Raw genomic sequence first — 17179 nt, 5'->3', positions numbered from 1 at the left:
CAGTACAGCAACAATATGACCAATTTGCATTACAGTGGACTTTTTTGTTTTTTTCATAATTTATACTTTTTTCCGTGAATGTTGTGCCTCTGATGCTCTATGCCTGTGATGATGCAACAATCAGTTTTTCATTGTACCTGTGCACACATGTACTTGTGCAGATGACTTGACTTTGACTTTGCTCATATTTCTATTCCAATCAGTTCTCTGGAGTTGCAGTGTGGTATGTGGCCATGTTATCTTACTTCATTGTCAAGTATCTTTACTTCTGTGGCAATCAGTTCCCTGGAATTGTTCTCATGTCAGCTAAGCTCATCCAAATTTGTCCGCACTATGAAAGATAAAATGTTCCTGTTCAATAGATAAGGCAGATTTGAAGGCATGTGGGCCAAACATGGGAAAATAGGCATCTTGGACAAACTTCGTCTGTTTTTGTGCTGTGTAACTCTTTGCTTCTCTATGACTATCTAGCGATGAGTATAATCACAGTTTCCATTTCACTGGTGTGGTGTGATTTAGAAAGGAGGATTTGTATTTCTATAACATCATTCATAACTCCAAGTGCAGTACAGATAGTGAAGTATATTGTTGCTGTAACGTGGGAAACAGAGCAATCAAGTTCACACAGCAACTCCCTCAGATAGCAACATGACCAGGACTTAGAGAGTCTGTTTTAGTGATGGTTAAAAGTCAGCCAACACGTTGGCTTTATGTTCCCTGATCTTCTCTGAGTGAGTACCTTGGGATTCTTTGCAACTATCTGTGAGGTGAGACGAGTTTAACACTGCATCTGAAGGTAACATCTGTGACACTGCTACGCTGAAGTACAGGGTAGATTTCATTGCATGCATTCTCTACATTACCATTTCAAAAGCATTTCATTGGCTGCAGTGCACCTTGTCACATCCTGACACCAAGAAAGTCACCACATAAATGTGCATTCTGGCTCAAGGATGAGAGTTTTACCAATGAAGCCACAGATGTTACAAAGGATTTAAAGTTAAATCACATATACCAAACAGTATATCTCTACTGAGAACAAATAAATGTATGTTGTATTTATATATACCATATGCAACTGCTGGTCTTCCATACAACCTTGCCCAGACCTGCGCCCTGGAGAGTGAAGACTTTCCAGGTGCAGATCCATGGTGTCGCAAGACTAACGGATATACCATATGTGTACATAGGAATTCCTTCATATAAATTCATTAAGCTATGCTAAACTTCCAGCAAAATGCAGAGGGTACTCCTTTTCACTCAGGGCAATAAATGGGCAGTTTATGCCCTCTCCACTGAATGTAAAAGTCTAATGGCACCTTGAAGAAAAGTAGGGTGGTTATCATAAAGAGTGCTGGAAACTTTCAACTGGTCAGGCAGTATCTTATGGAAAGGAAATCAGAATTAACATTTCAGATCAAAGACCTTTATGTCTCCCGCTTATCTCAACAGAGCTGAGGCCAAGAGTGTTGAGAGAACATCACCAATAGCTTGCCCTGGTCCAACCATGCAGATCCTATGGCTAAGAAGCTCACCAAAGCCTCTGCTTCCTCTGTAGGCTAAAGAATTTTTTATCTGTGCACCATAGGAAGCACCCTATCATCATGGCCTGGTAGAGCATCTGCTCAGTCGATTAACAAAAGAAATTGCAGAGTTTCACCTATCACCTGGCGGCTCTCTCTCCCCTCCCCCCACTTTTAAATCTACTACTCAGTTTTTTTTCTCCAGTCCTGCTGGAGGGTTTCGGCCTGAAACATCGACTGTACTTTTTTCCAAAGATGCTACTTGGCCTGCTGAGTTTCTCCAGCATTTTGTGTGTGTTCCCCTCCATGGACTCTGTCTATACTTCTTGTTGCCTTGGTGAGCAGCCAACATAATCAAAGACCCCGTCTGTCCCAGATATTCCCCTCTTCCATCAGACAGAAGATATAAAGGCCTGAAAACATGTATCACCAAGCTCAAGGATAGATTCTATCCCACTGGGCTCTTCCCTAATATGATAAGATGTACTCTTGACCTCATAGTCATCCTTGCATCTTATTGTCTACCTGCATTGTACTTTCTCTATAATTGTAACACTTTATTCTGCATTCTTTTATTGTACTACCTCAATGCACTGATGTACTAAAATTATCTGTATGGATGGTATGCAAAACAAAGTTATTTGCCTGTACATGTGACAATAATAAACTAATTCAGCAATTTAATTTACCAATTTATCTTATTCATTAGTTTCTCTCTCCATAGATGCTGCCTGGCCTGATGAATATTTCCATCATTTACTGGGTTTGTTTCAGACTAACAGTGTCTGTAGTTTATTGGTTTTTAAGGGTGGCTATTGGCACTGCCTGGCACAATTATTGCTCCTCAGTCACAAAATAAAACAGAATATCTGACCGTTTCATAAATTGCTGTTTGTGGGAGCTTGCTGTGCATAATAGGCCTGCTTTAATGTCTCTCGTACAACGGGGACCACCATATCAGAGGCATTTCACTGGATGCAAAGCGCTTCGGAACATCCGAAAAGGCGGTATAAAGATAAAAGTCTGTCTTTTCAGAAAGCACACAGCCAACGTGCACTAGGACCTAGTGGCGATAGAACTTGTGCTCGGTCCCAGTTCAGTCCATTTCCAACTTCCCGTCCTGACGTCAGCCTGCTCCTTTGGCTCAGGTTTGACATTAAAAAGAAAAATGCTGCTGTCGGTGCCACGGGCAGGATTTAGTCCGTATCCCTATTCTAACCGTTCATCAAAGAAGGTAAAAAAAAAGCAAGGCTGGTTCACATGATTGCGATCTTTGCTACGGGGCTCTAATGTGTTGGGGTAACGTTGAGAAAGTGAGTGGGTGGAGAAATTGTAGGGGTATCTTGTGGGCTCGGTTTATGTCCCTGCCTCAGCACTTTAAGTACACTTTCAAAATATTTGTGATCTCCTTTGGCGCCGTAGCTGAAACTCAGAAGAGAGATTGGCTTGTTTTTGTATGTGTGCGTTGTAATTTACAAACAAAAAGTGGGAGATAAAAAAAAGTTTCTACGAGTCTCGCCGAGCCCACTGGGGACTCGCTTCAACTCCAACGTGCAGACTGTGATTTAATATTAGTGATTCGTTTCAATAGAAAAGAGGGTGGTTATGGGGAAAGGTGGTGGTGGTTTGAGAAGCGACTGGAGAACTGGAAGTATTTGTTGTGGTTTGCTGTTTCTAGTAGGGCCCACAATGAGCCGTGGCGTGCAGAGAGGAAAAGGGGGCGATTGATGGCAGGAATCAGCCCGAACGAGACTGGGCCATGTTCAACATGTATCGCATTAACAAACGGCGGTGGGGTGGGGGGGGGGAAGCAGGAGGGGGTGGGTGAAATAAACCGTACTGGGTTGTTTAAATACAGTCATATCGAAAGTATCCAGTTGCACAAACGCATTCCTTTCTTGCGTTGGGATGAAGGGAGGGCTCTTTTTTAAAAAAATGTTTACTATGTTTTGATTAAATCATTCAATCCTTTACCAGTGCAACACGTTCTCTCTTTTTTAAAGCGGGTAGGTTTTTTGAAGGGGGGGGGAATAGATCAGGCGGTTGCTTCAATCGGCGGTTTAAAAAAGCCATCAAGAATGAATATTTTGGGGTTGGAAGCACCAAGGTTCTGGGTATGCTTCCCCCACTGAGTTGTTGGCTGATTTCATTCCCTATCTCCGTGACCCCGTCGGTTTGCGTGTTGATTGACCGGCTGCCGATGGTTGCTCGGGAAGCGGAGAGGGAGGGGATATTGATTGCTCTACCTTCCCTTCGAGGCACGTGACCCACTTTCTGGGGGTTTGGGGAGCGTAAGTGGGCGTGTTGTGCATTTTGTGTGCAAAATTAGACCCCTTTGGTGTCCGGATCGCAATGCATGTAGTTCCCACAGTGCGGGCTTCTGCTCGGTTCATGACTGACCGATCAAGTTTAATGTGAGAATCCTGTCCCTTTCTTTCGAATTGGCGCCAGCATGTAATGTACATTCAACATGAAATCCCATGTTTAAACACGGGAACCTGTTCCACTTGGCTCTCTATTCGCACGTTTCAACCTGGGATCGGGAATGAGAGAGAAGGCTGTTTCTTTTTAATGCCCGCGACTTTCGTTTCATTCTTACTCTTGGTCGCAGAGGGGTCGTGGCTGGGGGGAGACGAGGTCATCTCTCACTGTGGGAGTTCGGGGTGACTATAATTGGATTTCCACTGACACATTTACCTGGCTTCTCAGGAAAGCAGCAATCTTCTAATTTATTGGCTGGTTCAATTATTTTAGCCCAGTCCAGACTTTACCTGGAGTAAATTTAGGACCGTTAAGACTGTAAATTAAACACAATATATTTTTTGGGGGGCGCACGTTTTTATTTAATTAAAATAAACTATCTCCTTTTGGATTAGCTAATCACTCCATCCATACAACTAGTTTGAAACATTAGTGCCTTCCTACAGTTGAGAGTGCCCCTGCACCTCAGTCGTGTATGTATGTGTGTGTCGGGGGGGGGGGGTTGCTGAGAGTGTGGGACAAATAATCCTCGTTGAAATTTCACCGTTTTAAAAGGTGAAGGTTTCAGGTAGCCCCCCACCCTCCCTTCTCCCCTGCCCCCTTTCGAACCTTCAAAAGCCCAGGCTTAGTCCCACGAGTTCCTTCCATGTATCTTTTAGCACTTCTGAAGTGGCGCCGGTTGACAGATTCACACTATATTTGTTTAGACCATGGAGTCACTCGGCGGCTCTGTCTTCACACAAGCACTCGGGAAAAAAAACTTCAGCGTCCTCCTGTAGCAAACGCAATAAAAGCAGAACTGGGTGAAAAGCGCGCAATGGTCAATTATAAACACCCAAGACATTTTAACGTCTAAGAAAAAGAACAAAGAAGAAACCGGGGGTGTAAAATCATGTCACTTTTCCACATTCTCAGTAGATGTGTTAAAGTTGAACTCCTCTCTGGAAATGACACATATCAACCTGTTTTCCATCCATTTATAATATTGGGAGTGGGGGCGGGCGGGCGGGCGGGCTATGTTGCAATAGTGGGGTCAATGCGGTCACAATTCGGGTCGAATCGGTGTGAGGTGGTTGAGCCGTAACTGAGATTAATCTGACACGGATTCCCGGAGAGACTGGAACAAAGGTTCTGTGTTAATAGGTGCAAGAAATTATATGCAGAACAAACTGCACAGAACCCGGCTGTCCTGCCCCGCTAGTCTGTGCTATAGTTCGAACTCGTCACGAATCCCTTCCCAGTCAATTTACCTTAATTTAGCCTTCCAAAAGTAAGTTTATGAGTTCCCTTGCTGCTGTACGTGTTCTGCACACAGATGAAGCAGAGATGTATGATATATACAACATAAGTATAGTAAGTATACAGTATATAGCTCGATGTTTTGCTAATTGTGATTTTACCCTGCCGGTAACAGGCCATTGTATCTGGGTTCAGAAATTCCATTTTTCAGGACGGAGCTCCCTAACGCCGCCTCGTGAACGGCAGATATGTATGTGCGCTCGTTACATTGATACTCTGAAGTGTTTGTCCTGGCAGTGAAGATTTAGCGTGTGTTCTCCAAAAGGAAAAACGATCCTTTTCCTGCACTTTCATGCTTAGTTTAGCACTTGCGTCCATTCCAAGCGAGACAACCCCTACACTACATGTTTAGAGAGACTAAAAGGCGAGGATATTATTAACTTATTTGTTATCGTTGTTAGCAAAAATCACATTACATTAAGAAACAATGGCATATTGATTGGAGCCTGGCATTTTGAGAGACGCGCTTTACTTCCATTGAGAAAGGGGTTAAGGTGACTGTTAGTGTGTTTGTGGTTTCACCCGGAGAAGCGAGTTTCCAAATGAAAATCTGGGTGTGGGGCATGGATCGGAGGAAAGTTTTTAAGGGGGTGGCTGGTATTGGGGAAGATGGGCATATTGCTTGTTGTAAGCGGCGGTGCATTCCAGAGGTGAGCGGTTCAAGAGTTCGCCCAGCAGTGGGAGTGGAGAATTTGAGGGCTTGTTCCCTGGGGAAATTGCGCTATGGGTAGGAAATAAAGGCCATGTCTGCTGTTGAATAATTAAAAAAAAATACAAGGTTGCCCGTAAAGGGAACTCCTGTTGACTGAGACACCTTGATGGCTTTTTTTTGTCCCTTGGCGGAGAGGTTCCATTCACAGATTTACAACGACGGCGAAATGGTGGGAATCAGGATAAACCTGGACGGTTTCCTACTTAGGATTCTGCGGAGTAAAAGTCGGCGAATAGTTGCAATTGGGTTTTAAATTCGCGGGAAGTTAGCCTGACTGCGGCAAAAAAAAATCAAAAGACTACCGAGACACGAGAGGGGGAGAAACCGCAATGTTACCCCAACTGACTGAACTAGAAACTATTAGACAAGTTGTTAACCGGGCTCGGACACTTTCGTTGCAATCTCCTTATTCCCTCGCTGTTTAATTATTGATCTACAAAAGCATCTTCCTCAGTAAAATATCCTACGCTTTTCCTGCTAGTGTGTTAAGTGCTTTTAAATCGCTGTTAAGTCTTGTTCTCGGTGGCTTTAAAAAATGTTCTGATGCCATTAGCTGTGCTTTTCGTTTGCGATTTGAATTCGGTTTCAGGGGATCTTGTGGATTTAGTCTTTATTAGCGTGATGTTTTGGGGATTGGGGTGAATGGGGATTTGGTGAAATCTGCTGTTCGGAACAGATGCAAACCTGTCTCGACCCGTTGCTCCTGTTGAATGTAAGATATGTGTGCGTGTGTGGAGAGAAGGGTGTGCGTTACAAATAGTGCGGGAACGGGAAGACTGTGTGTGTGTGTGTTGTGAGAGGAAGCTACACGTTTTTCACAAACACACTACGAGGGATCTGGGTAGGTAGTTGAATGAGCAGAGCATAGAAGAATATGGAGCTAATGCAGGCAAGCGGGATCCATAGCGGTGGTCAGCATAAATAGTGGGCCGAAGGACCTGTTTTTATGTTGTATAATTATGACTAAGGAAGAGAGCTTTTGTATTAAAGTGTGCACGAAGGAAGATGAAGAAATGTGTTTGTGTCTGTGTCAAAGCAAAGCAAAGCAAACAAATGTGTCTGTGTCAGAGGGAGATAGTGTATTCTGAGAGTGTGCATTTGTAAAAGTTGAGTTTAACAGCGAGGAGATATTGTGGATGTCATGTATGAGTGTGAAAGAGTGAAAGTCAATTTGTGACAGTGCATGGATGAGGAAGAGAAGGTAGATGAGTGTCTGTATGTGTGTGAGAGAGAAAAATTGTAACGTGTGCGTAAGTGGGCGAGAGGGGGACATTGAAGTGTTTCTGGCGATCAGGGTGGCCCAAGGAATAGCCTCCCCGGGGTGCAGAAGAAATGGCCGCTGAATCATTTAGTTTGTGCTTTTGCATAGTCACACAAGCAACGTTTAAAGCTTGAAGGTCCCGCGGGTCTGTATGTGTGTGTGTGTTTTTCTGACTGGCGGTCTGGTTCCACAGATTTAATCTCAAGGAATTTCTGGCATGCCAAGCAGAGACATTGTTATGGGTAGGTGGGGGAGTGTAATGGTGCAACGGGAAGATTTTAAGAGCCACATACCCACGACTCGTTTCGCCAGTGAAAGATATATCGCCCAGGCCATGGGACTCTGCATGGCACTAACAGTAGGCGAGTGATGTGACAGCAGCCGTTCTTCGGGACAGGTTTTCAGGTGTCACGTGCCCCCCGACGTCCCTCCCCTTGCTCCACTCGGAGTGGCTGAGCCTGAAATGGAAGGCAACTGCAAGTTTTTTAGCAAATCTAAAGCTCGGGAGGAGCCTCGGGGACTTTCTCCCACCCCAACCCCCACCCAAATGCACCCAACCCGTTCTCGATTCACTTGATAAAAAGCTGGAGAGGGCAGTCATCCGGAGCATTTGGCAGATGCTCTCACCCTCGCTCCCTTCCTCCCTACCCCTGTCCCTCAAAACAAAGTCAATATTCCCAGACCTGGTTTTAATTCGGGATACCTTACACTATTGAGGGTATTTCAACCAGAACCTGGGATAGGAGTGGTCGAGGAGAGCGGTGTGAGTATGTGGGTACAGCAGGCATCGGGATGGGACGGTGTAATATGGCACGGAGCAGTCCTTTCAAACGTCCTGATAAGAACGAAGCAGGTAGGTAACAGCCGTTTCACCTTGTCAGTTTTTGCGCCTTGTCATTATCATGCCTTTGTATTGGCGTGCCTTGTTACGCTTTCAAGCTGCGATGAAGTCTGTATGGCTGTCGGTGTCGCGGCATTCAGCGCTTTCTTGCTTTTATTGGCTTGTGTATATGTAAGAATAATTCCCGCGACTGATCCCTCCCGCCGGACCCCTAGCAACTGTCCGCAGCGCGGTCGGTTTCCTCTCCGGTGTGCACGATCCACTTTGCGCCCCGCGCTTTGTCGAGTATCAGCCACCAACTTAACTGCCAACATAGTTATTGCTTTGATTTTCCAGAGAGAAGTTCTCGGTCCGTGTTGGGGTCTGTTGCCATGTTGATACAATGGTGCGTTGGGACGTATGTGTTACTTTTGCACGTGGTATGTCAGTGCAGTTTACAGTATGCTGCAGTACCTGTACGCTGGCGTCCAGCGTTTGCTGTTACATGCATTTTGTTGATGCGGTACGTTATATGTGGTTTGTGCCACGCAATTTTGTTAGTTCAATGCATTATATGTTGCATTGGTGCAGTCTGTATTGTATCCTATTGCTCTATGTGTTGTGTTACTGTGGCACATGCCGCGCTAATGTGGACGATGTTTGGTAATGTCGGCAACACACATCAAAGTTGCTGGTGAACGCAGCAGGCCAGGCAGCATCTCTAGGAAGAAGTGCAGTCGATGTTTCAGGCCGAGACCCTTCGTCAGGACTAACGGAAGGAAGAGCTAACTCTCTTCCTTCCGAAACTCTTAGGGTCTCAGCCTGAAACGTCAACTGTACCTCTTCCTAGAGATGCTGCCTGGCCTGCTGCGTTCACCAGCAACTTGTGTGTTGCTTGAATTTCCAGCATCTGCAGAATTCCTGTTGTTTGGTAATGTCGGTGTAAGGTGTGTTGCGTTAGCATCACGAATGCCCTTCTGGCATGATATGTGGAACTGCCACCGTGAAAGGCATGTTAGTGCCATAAGTTCCCATATGTCAATGTTGGAGCAATAAATACATTGGAGTGGCTAACGGCATGTTGGTCTGCTGTTCACATTGCATTAATGTTACACATGTTTTAGTCTGAATGGTTTAGTTGTGCTATTGTCTTACTACAAATTGTGTCATTGTGCTGTAAATGACATTGTTGTAGTTGGCGTAATATCTACAATGCAGATCTCTTGACTATCCAAGTTTAGCAAGATCTCTTCAATCAAAAATCTTGATCATGTAATTTTATTATTAGCTGGGAAAGAGCATGAGCAGTTCACCTGGTGAGATTACAGAAGAGGCCTCTTCACAACTCATTTAAAGGAGTTTAAATTTCCCGAGCGGTTATCTCAGCGCTGTTTAATCTCAGACGACCTCCCTTTGATCCTGAAGTAGCCTTTTGTTGTCGAACAGTTGCAGTTCAAAGAGATTTAGGCTGGATTTGAAGTAAGCCTGTTATTACTTTCCTAAAAGCATACATTTTTTTCCTTGAGTGTAACATTTCTATAAATGTCATAAACTGAAAACACATCGGCAGGTTATAGACAGGGGTGTAGTGCTGCCGGAGCTCACCCGAGCGCCGCTCCGGCACCTCTGTAAAAAAAGGTCAAAATAAACAAGCGGGGAATTTAACAGCGGCCGCAAATTAAATAGAGGGAATTTTACGGAAGCCGGGGTTGGGCAGAGGTATTGGTGACTAGTGGGGAAAATACCACTAATAACATTTGGATAGGATATTTGATCGTTTTTGGTGAAATCCTGGAGCTGTGACTTTTTTATTGAGGTACTTGTGAAATTCGTCCTCGCTCGACCTGTTGTTTTCCCAGCATGCCCTGCTGCTGTAGCCTCCCGCCTTTTCACAGATGTTTAGTCTCCTTCCAGCTGAGGAACAACCGTACATAATTATGAGCTTTTTACCACCCTTTCCAATGGTACCCACTGAATTCCAGGTAGGAGCAAGGAATGAACATCGAAACCTAAGGTTAAAAGTCGAAAATAATGAAAGAAATACTCACTGTTCGCTTCATGGGAATAAAAACATATCTAGGCTATAAACTAGTTTTACGTCATTTCAACTATCATTAATAGCGGATCAACCCCTTGGCCTAACTCCACCAACTATAGTTGATTGGAAAAAGGCTCTTTGTGTTGATATGAAAAAGAGTAATTTAGTGAGGCAATGAACGAGACGAAACGCATTTCCAAACCTCCCAAATGGTTGCTCTCCTCCCCTGTTAACATTTGTCAGGTACAAAATACGATATTTTTATTCATATAGATACGATAATAATTTATGTAAAGTTTCAAGCTTCTTTAACTTTTTATATATTTAAAGACTAAACAGGATCTGTATTGGCCTAACCATGTAATACCCGGACGTGAGGATATCGTGAGTATGGACACTCACAGGTACATTTCCTGTCCAACCATTTCTGCCAGAGAAACAGTACGAGGCAGAGTTGCCAACCTACCACTTTTGATACTAATATTCACCAATATTCGTGGCTTTAGCAATAGTTCATTAGACATTCTTTTTTCATACTTGATTACTTGGTTCCAATTTAGGTAGCTAAAAGTGTGATAACCTTATTTGCTTTATTTCTGTTATTTTTATACCTGCTTAGGAACACTGCTAAGCACTGCGGGCCCTGCTGTCTGCTCTGACTCAGTCGTATCAATAAAGGCCAATTTATCCTTATGCGTCAAATCTACGCCGTAAGTACGGCGTAGCTGTGTACCCTACGCTGTGGCCTGACGCACACCTCCCCAAAAATGTAACTACGTGTCGCGGCGACGCAGACCGCAGCAACTGTGATTGGTCCGCTTGGTAGCATCGCATTTCCTCCTACACATTTCCAGTTGCTTCTTCTCGTCAAATCGTCAAACCTACCTGCCGACATCCGAAAATATTTGAAATGTATTTCCTCGTCCATGTCTCTCAGTGGCCAGACAAGCACAGAAAATTCACCCTCCTTCTGCCTCAACCTGTTCAATGGTCATACACATCATCTCCTCCAACGTCTTCTCTCTTTTCTGCATTGCAGTAATTTCAATAAAAGTAACTCTTGTTCAACATTTATTATCTCCAACTCTAACATGATGTGCTCAGTTTCAGTTGCCATTGTTTGAAGTACACAAAGAATCTCAACATGAAGAAACTGAACACAGTGGCATAGAAACCCCACTGCCAACTAGCGTTTTGGCGTTGAATTGCAGAGCGACGCGGACACACCAACGCACAAGTATAAATGCTCACAACGGTGTAGCCCACTTGCGTAGGCTACGGCTTAGAGCCTATGCAGAAGTATAAATCAGCCTTTAGGCTTCATCTGTGGTGGTCCGTGGATTACTCACTAATACAAAAGTAAATTTTTCTTACTGACAACCCTATGGCTTCTAAGCAAACAATGTTAACTTTTTTCTTTCGTAAATAAGCTGAGGCATGTAACAAGAACAATGTATAAGAGACTGATAACAGTCTCTGAAAGATATATATATCTTTCAGAGACTTATCAGTCTCTTGTACAATTTGTGTACCTGCTCATTACATAAATGGGGCAAGGAAGTTGCCCAAGTACATGAAATGAGTAGGTACACAAATTGGGTGTGACACAGGAGGGGTGATTGATAATTTTGTGGCCTATAAGGTGGAAGGAGTCCATTTTAGAAAACCTAGCAATTTTCAATTATCTGAAACAGAAATACCACAAAAGTTATTAACTTCAAATTTTCTGCATAGTCACTCAAAGAGTTGAACTGCACGTGCATGTAACGGGAGCTGTATAACTGTAGGCCACGAACTTATCAATCACCTCTCGTATAGCTCCGGCATCTAAAAAGTTGGCACTGCCCCCCTGGTTATGGAGTAGGTGCTGCTTATCCAAAACTTTGCAGAGGGCTGGCCCGCCACTGTAGCATCCAGTAATTGTCCACTCTTGCATGTCTTAGATACAGTGAAAAGGGGAGAGCATTAAGCCAACGGCATTTGTTAGCTTGACCAAGTGCATATGTTCTTGTCAGTTGTGACTCCTTGTCCCTTGTTTAATTGTTCCCTGAGTCATCTGCGATTATATTCTAAGCGTGTCTTATTATCATCCAATATCAGAATGTTGTAGGTTCCAAGACCCAATTCAGAGTCCTAAGCCTCTATTATATATAAACACTCACTAGAACAGTACTATGGTTAGTGCTGCATTCGTACTTTCAGAGTGAGATCCTGAGTGTAGTAGGTTTTATGAAGAGTGAGGCTTGACCCCTCACCAACATTCACTCCTTGGTAAACACTTCTCTTTAAATAATCTGGTCCACAGGTTATCAAATCCACAAGTTGTGGTGAAGTTGGAAGTCACTTTTCTGGGTCAAGATGGTGGCAGAGAAACTGCTAATGTCAAGTGAGGTCCTGCAAAAAAAGAGAGGGCTAAGGACATCTTTCTGCTTGTGGGATCTTTCTGTGCACATGTTTGCAGCTTTTCCTGACTTATGGCAGCTTTGATAGGGATTTTGCTTGGCTGAGAGATCTAAAAACGTGATGCCTGCCTTACTAAAAATCTTGCTTGGAGTGACTCAGAATGTGTGTGAGAGAGAGAGAGGTGGCAAGAGTGTGAGGGGGACGGGGGAGACAGAGAAAGAGAGAGACAGACGGGCAGAGACAGAGAGCCATAGGGATTGAGAGTGAGGGGCGGGAGACAAAATGGGGTAGAGAGAGTGAGAAAAAAAGAGAGAGCTGTCCGTGTATAGGAGACAAGAAACAGGCTTGTGTCTTTCTGTAAGCAGGGAATAGATCACATCAAGGCTCTCGGCTGCGGTGGGGATGGTAGGTGCCTTGAGCTGGAGGCTGAGATTTGTGAGCTCTCAAGGTCTGGTATTGCAGAACCTGAGATGTTTCTTTCTACCTCACTCCTCCCAAGATTGTCCAGCCTTTCTCTTGTGTCATTTGCCTTCTTTTTCCCCTTGCCTTTACCTTGGAGCCTGACTCCTCAGGACTCATCCCTGCAAGGATCTGTCTCAAGGCAGCTGTGTATCTGGGTCTAAGTCCAGCGAAGAGGTGAAGAAGTGGATCCACAGGTGAAAGCCCAGACTTGGGTGAATCAGACCAATTGAGTACCTGTTGCAGCCATTGAGCATCGGAAAGAGTTCAGCTGGCCAACTCCAGGCTCCCTCTGTGCTTTGATGGATGTCAAGCTCAGCAAATCGGTGTGGTTCATCGATGAGGCTGCAAGACACATGCAATAAGCACGTAATCATGAGGTAAAAATCTTAATGTGAGTCAGACTTGCCATATAACCCCAAGGTCAGTCCAACATGTTTTTCACTGCATAAGCTTATTGTTGCTTGGCAGAACAGATGCTGACAGTGACCTCAGCAACATTTTGGCTCTCTTCATTGACATCTGTTCTTTCTCTCCCCCCCTCTCTATCTCTCTGTATCTCTCTCTCTCTCTCTCTCTCTCTCTCTCTCTCTCTCTCTCTCTCTCTCTCACTGGTCACACTCAAAAATGCACAGACTCACTCAAACATGCAGACACACAAAGTTGCAAACACATGGACGGAAAAATAACGCAAAGTAAAACTTGCACACATATACGTGCACACATCGCCCACACATGTACGTATGTACGTGCACACACACACACACGCACTAGAGTGCACTCATACCCTCGCACGTACATCAAATGTACAGACACTACACACACACACACAGTTACTTTACAAACACATCACACAATTTGGGGCCAGGGCTTACCTGGGCCCTGTTCCTGGGCATCAGTAGCACACCATCCTCCTTCTACATTTCCCCCCTCACCCATGGTGGATGCAGACTGGGTAACCTGGCCAGAGGCTGGGAGAGTGCTCTGTGAACCTCAAAGCTCCACTAGCAGCTCCCTCGTCCTAGTCTTCTCCGCCCACAATCCTGCAACACCATCACCTGAACAACTTCAGACTCTTCCGCAACCTCGCCCCTTGCCTGCTTCTGTAAGCTCCAGTCCTACAACCCTTGCTTTTATTCCCTCCGTTGTGGCCTCCTGGTTTAAATCACTCCACCATTGTCAGCCATGCCTTTGCCTTCCAAGTTACTAAGGACTAGAATTATTCCCACTGCTGTCTGCAAGGGGTTTGTACGTTCTCCCCGTGACTGCGTCGGTTTCCTCCTGGTGCTCTGGTTTCCTCCCACTTTCCAAAGACGCACAGGTTCGTAGGTTAATTGGTCACATGGGTGTAATTGGGTGACGTGGGTTGAAAGGGCCTGTTACTCCATTGTGCCTCTAAATAAATAAATAAATAGCTAGGTTCTTTTCACACCCATCTCACTCTCCCTCCCCAACATCTCTGTTATTATATGCACTCTGAAACCTGCTTTTTCACATAAGCATTCGGTCACTTACTTTAACATCTTGCTTGGCTGGGCATCAGTTCCCCTGTAAGACTTTGGGACAAAAGCCAGTGTTTTGGTACAAGTTGTGCCACATATTTGCACTAGGAAACTGGTTGACAGGAATGCTGTTACACAACATCTGGGGACACATGTTGGCGATGCAGTAAGCTGGAGAAGGCAATCAATGGCCATGAAGCCATATTTATGGCTGTACCAACATTTTGGGAGAGGATAAGAAGATAATTGATTTGACATCAGTACACTCTGTACTGAAGGAATACTAAGTTCCTGTGACTTAACCAAAGAATGTGTTTGAAACTGTACCCCTTCATTAAAGGAATCCTTTGTGTACTCCAGCCTAATAAATGTTAAGCTGATTACTTGTACTTCGGGGGTAATGCTGACATCTGCGCTGCTTTGGTTGCATTGCCCTGTGGATTGGCACTTGTTTCAGGATGCAAAGCACGATGGGGTGGATTTCTGGAGGTGTTGTCAGTTGACCCCCAGCTCCAGTGACCCTGTCCTGTCTTTCTGTGGCCAATTAGAACACAGTAGGCTGTGGTACCTAACTCCCTGTACCTATCACAGGTTGATAGGGTCGTTAAGAAGGCATGCTTGCCTTTATTAGTCGAGGTATTGAGTTCAAAAGTCAGGAAGTTATGTTCCAGCTTTATAAAGCTCTACTTAGGCCATATCTGGAGTACTGGTTGCCCCATTATGGGAAAGATGTCAAGGCTTTGGAGAGGGTGCAGAAGAGGTTTACCAGGATGCTGCCGGGGTTAGAGGCTCGGCAAACTAGGGTAGTTTTCAATGAAGCACTGGAGGCTGAGGAGAGATCTGATAGATGCTTGTAAGATTTAGAGGCATTGATAGAATAGCCAGACCATATCTTTTCCCCAGGGTTGAAATATCTGAGACCAGGGGACATACATTTAAGGTGAGAGGGGGTAATTTCAAAGGAGATGTGAGGGACAAATTTTTTACACAGAGAGTGGTGGGTGCTTAGAATGCACTGCCTGTGGTGGTGGTAGAGGCAGATACATTAGGGACTATTAAGGGACTGTGTCTGGAAGGATATAGACATTGTGCAGGCAGAAGAGATTAGTTTAGTTGACCATTTGATTACTAATTTAATTAGATTGGCACAACATGTGGGCCAAAGAGCCAGTTCTGTGCTGTGGTTTTCTATCTTTTCTGGTACCTGACTGGCCAAAACTGGCACCCCTAAGATTTTACACCCTGCCCTCCAGCCGGACGTTTCCATTGGTAGGAGAGTTGAGGATCTTAGGATAAAGGGAGAAGGAATTTTTTTCAGCCAGAGGGTGAAGAATCTGCAGAATTCATTGCCACATAGGGCAGTAGAGACCAAGTCATTGTGTGTGCTTAAGGCAGAGAATAATAGTTTCCCTACGGTAAGGGGGGGGGTGGTGGTTAAGGGTTACAGGGAGAATGTGAGAGTTTGGGGTTCGAAAATAAAATACAGTGATTGAATGGTGGAACAGACTGGATGGACCAAATGGCCTAATTCTGCTCCTTTATCTTATGGTCATATGGCCACTCCCAGTAGTTTATCACAAACTTCTGAGCTTTCTTTGTTGATGAATACTTTCCTGACTACAAGTGCAGGTTCAGAGTCTTTTAAAGTAGGCTATTAGATGAGGGATTTTTCTTAAAATTAACCCAGTGGACCTCTCAACAGGGTCCAGGAGGTTAACGTGGCATCTGGCAATCCTGGATGGCTGGTGATGCAATCACTGAAGACAAGTTTCATTTGTCAGAGAGGGACTGCATTTATGTAGCGTCTCATCACATTACTCAGAAACGTCACAGTCATACAGCAACAAAACAGGCCTTTCAGCCCACTATTTCAATGTCAGCCCTGAAATAGCCATTTACACTGATCCCACACATCCCATTTTACTCTCCCCACATTTCCATCGACTGCCCCCCAGATTCCACTACTCACCAACACACTAGTGGCTAACTCTGCATGTCTTTGGGATGTGGGAGAAGACCCATATACTCACAAGAAGAGCTTGCAAACTCCACCCAGACAGCGCTGGAGGTCAGGATCGAACCCAGCTCTGTGGAGCTATGAGGTGGCATCTCCAACATTGCCCTCCTTCTGTCTTTTCTCACTACAACTGTGCATTGTCTTGCTGCCTCTCAATGTTATGCCTCTGAGATTTTGGGTTTATGTAAAGGGAAATTATGGATCCTGCTTAAGAGAATTTAAGAGAATATTACATCAGGGTGTCATCCTTTATCCCATGCATATTTAGTCCTAACCTGTAGTGCAGTCTCCAAATGCAATGCACCAAATAAAATGCAGTTATTGTTCAGTGCACAGTGCAGTTTAACAAACAGCCAGTGGTTAAGTAGCCTTTCTTGTAGAAAGCAGAAGGCTGAGGCCTGAGCTGATTGTACTCCTCAATGAGTTTCTAATACAGTATATGTACTCAGTGGCTCCTTTATTAGGTACACCTGTACACCTGCTCATTAATGCAAATATCCAATCTGCCAATCATGTGACAGCAACTCAATACATAAAAGCATACAGACGTGGTCAGGAGGTTCAGTTGCTGTTCAGACCAAACATCAGAATGAGGAAGAAATGTGATCTAAGTGAATCTGACTGTGGAATGATCACTGGTACCAGATGGGAGGAGGGTGGGTTT

The 17179-nt window shown here is 44.5% G+C and overlaps 1 protein-coding gene across 9 annotated transcripts in view; it reads left to right on the top strand.

The window, feature by feature from the left end:
* Nucleotides 1-2636: 2636 nt before the first annotated feature.
* Nucleotides 2637-17179, top strand: part of LOC134340291 (RNA-binding motif, single-stranded-interacting protein 2-like) — a 260578-nt gene continuing 246035 nt past the window's right edge. For 2 of the 9 annotated variants that reach the window (XM_063037344.1, XM_063037343.1), the window contains exon 1: nt 7284-8129. In XM_063037344.1, the coding sequence (XP_062893414.1) occupies nt 8046-8129 (84 nt within the window). In that variant the 5' untranslated portion in view covers nt 7284-8045. Of the gene's footprint in view, nt 2758-5082; nt 5358-7268; nt 8130-8478; nt 8503-17179 lie in introns of those variants that run through there. The other 7 variants (XM_063037346.1, XM_063037347.1, XM_063037345.1 and 4 more) reach the window with 7 other exon arrangements.

Source organism: Mobula hypostoma, chromosome X1 (assembly GCF_963921235.1).
Source record: "Mobula hypostoma chromosome X1, sMobHyp1.1, whole genome shotgun sequence".
Lineage (NCBI taxonomy): Eukaryota > Metazoa > Chordata > Chondrichthyes > Myliobatiformes > Myliobatidae > Mobula > Mobula hypostoma.
Note: the sequence above shows the minus strand (reverse complement) of the source record. Positions and strands in the feature narration are given on the sequence as shown.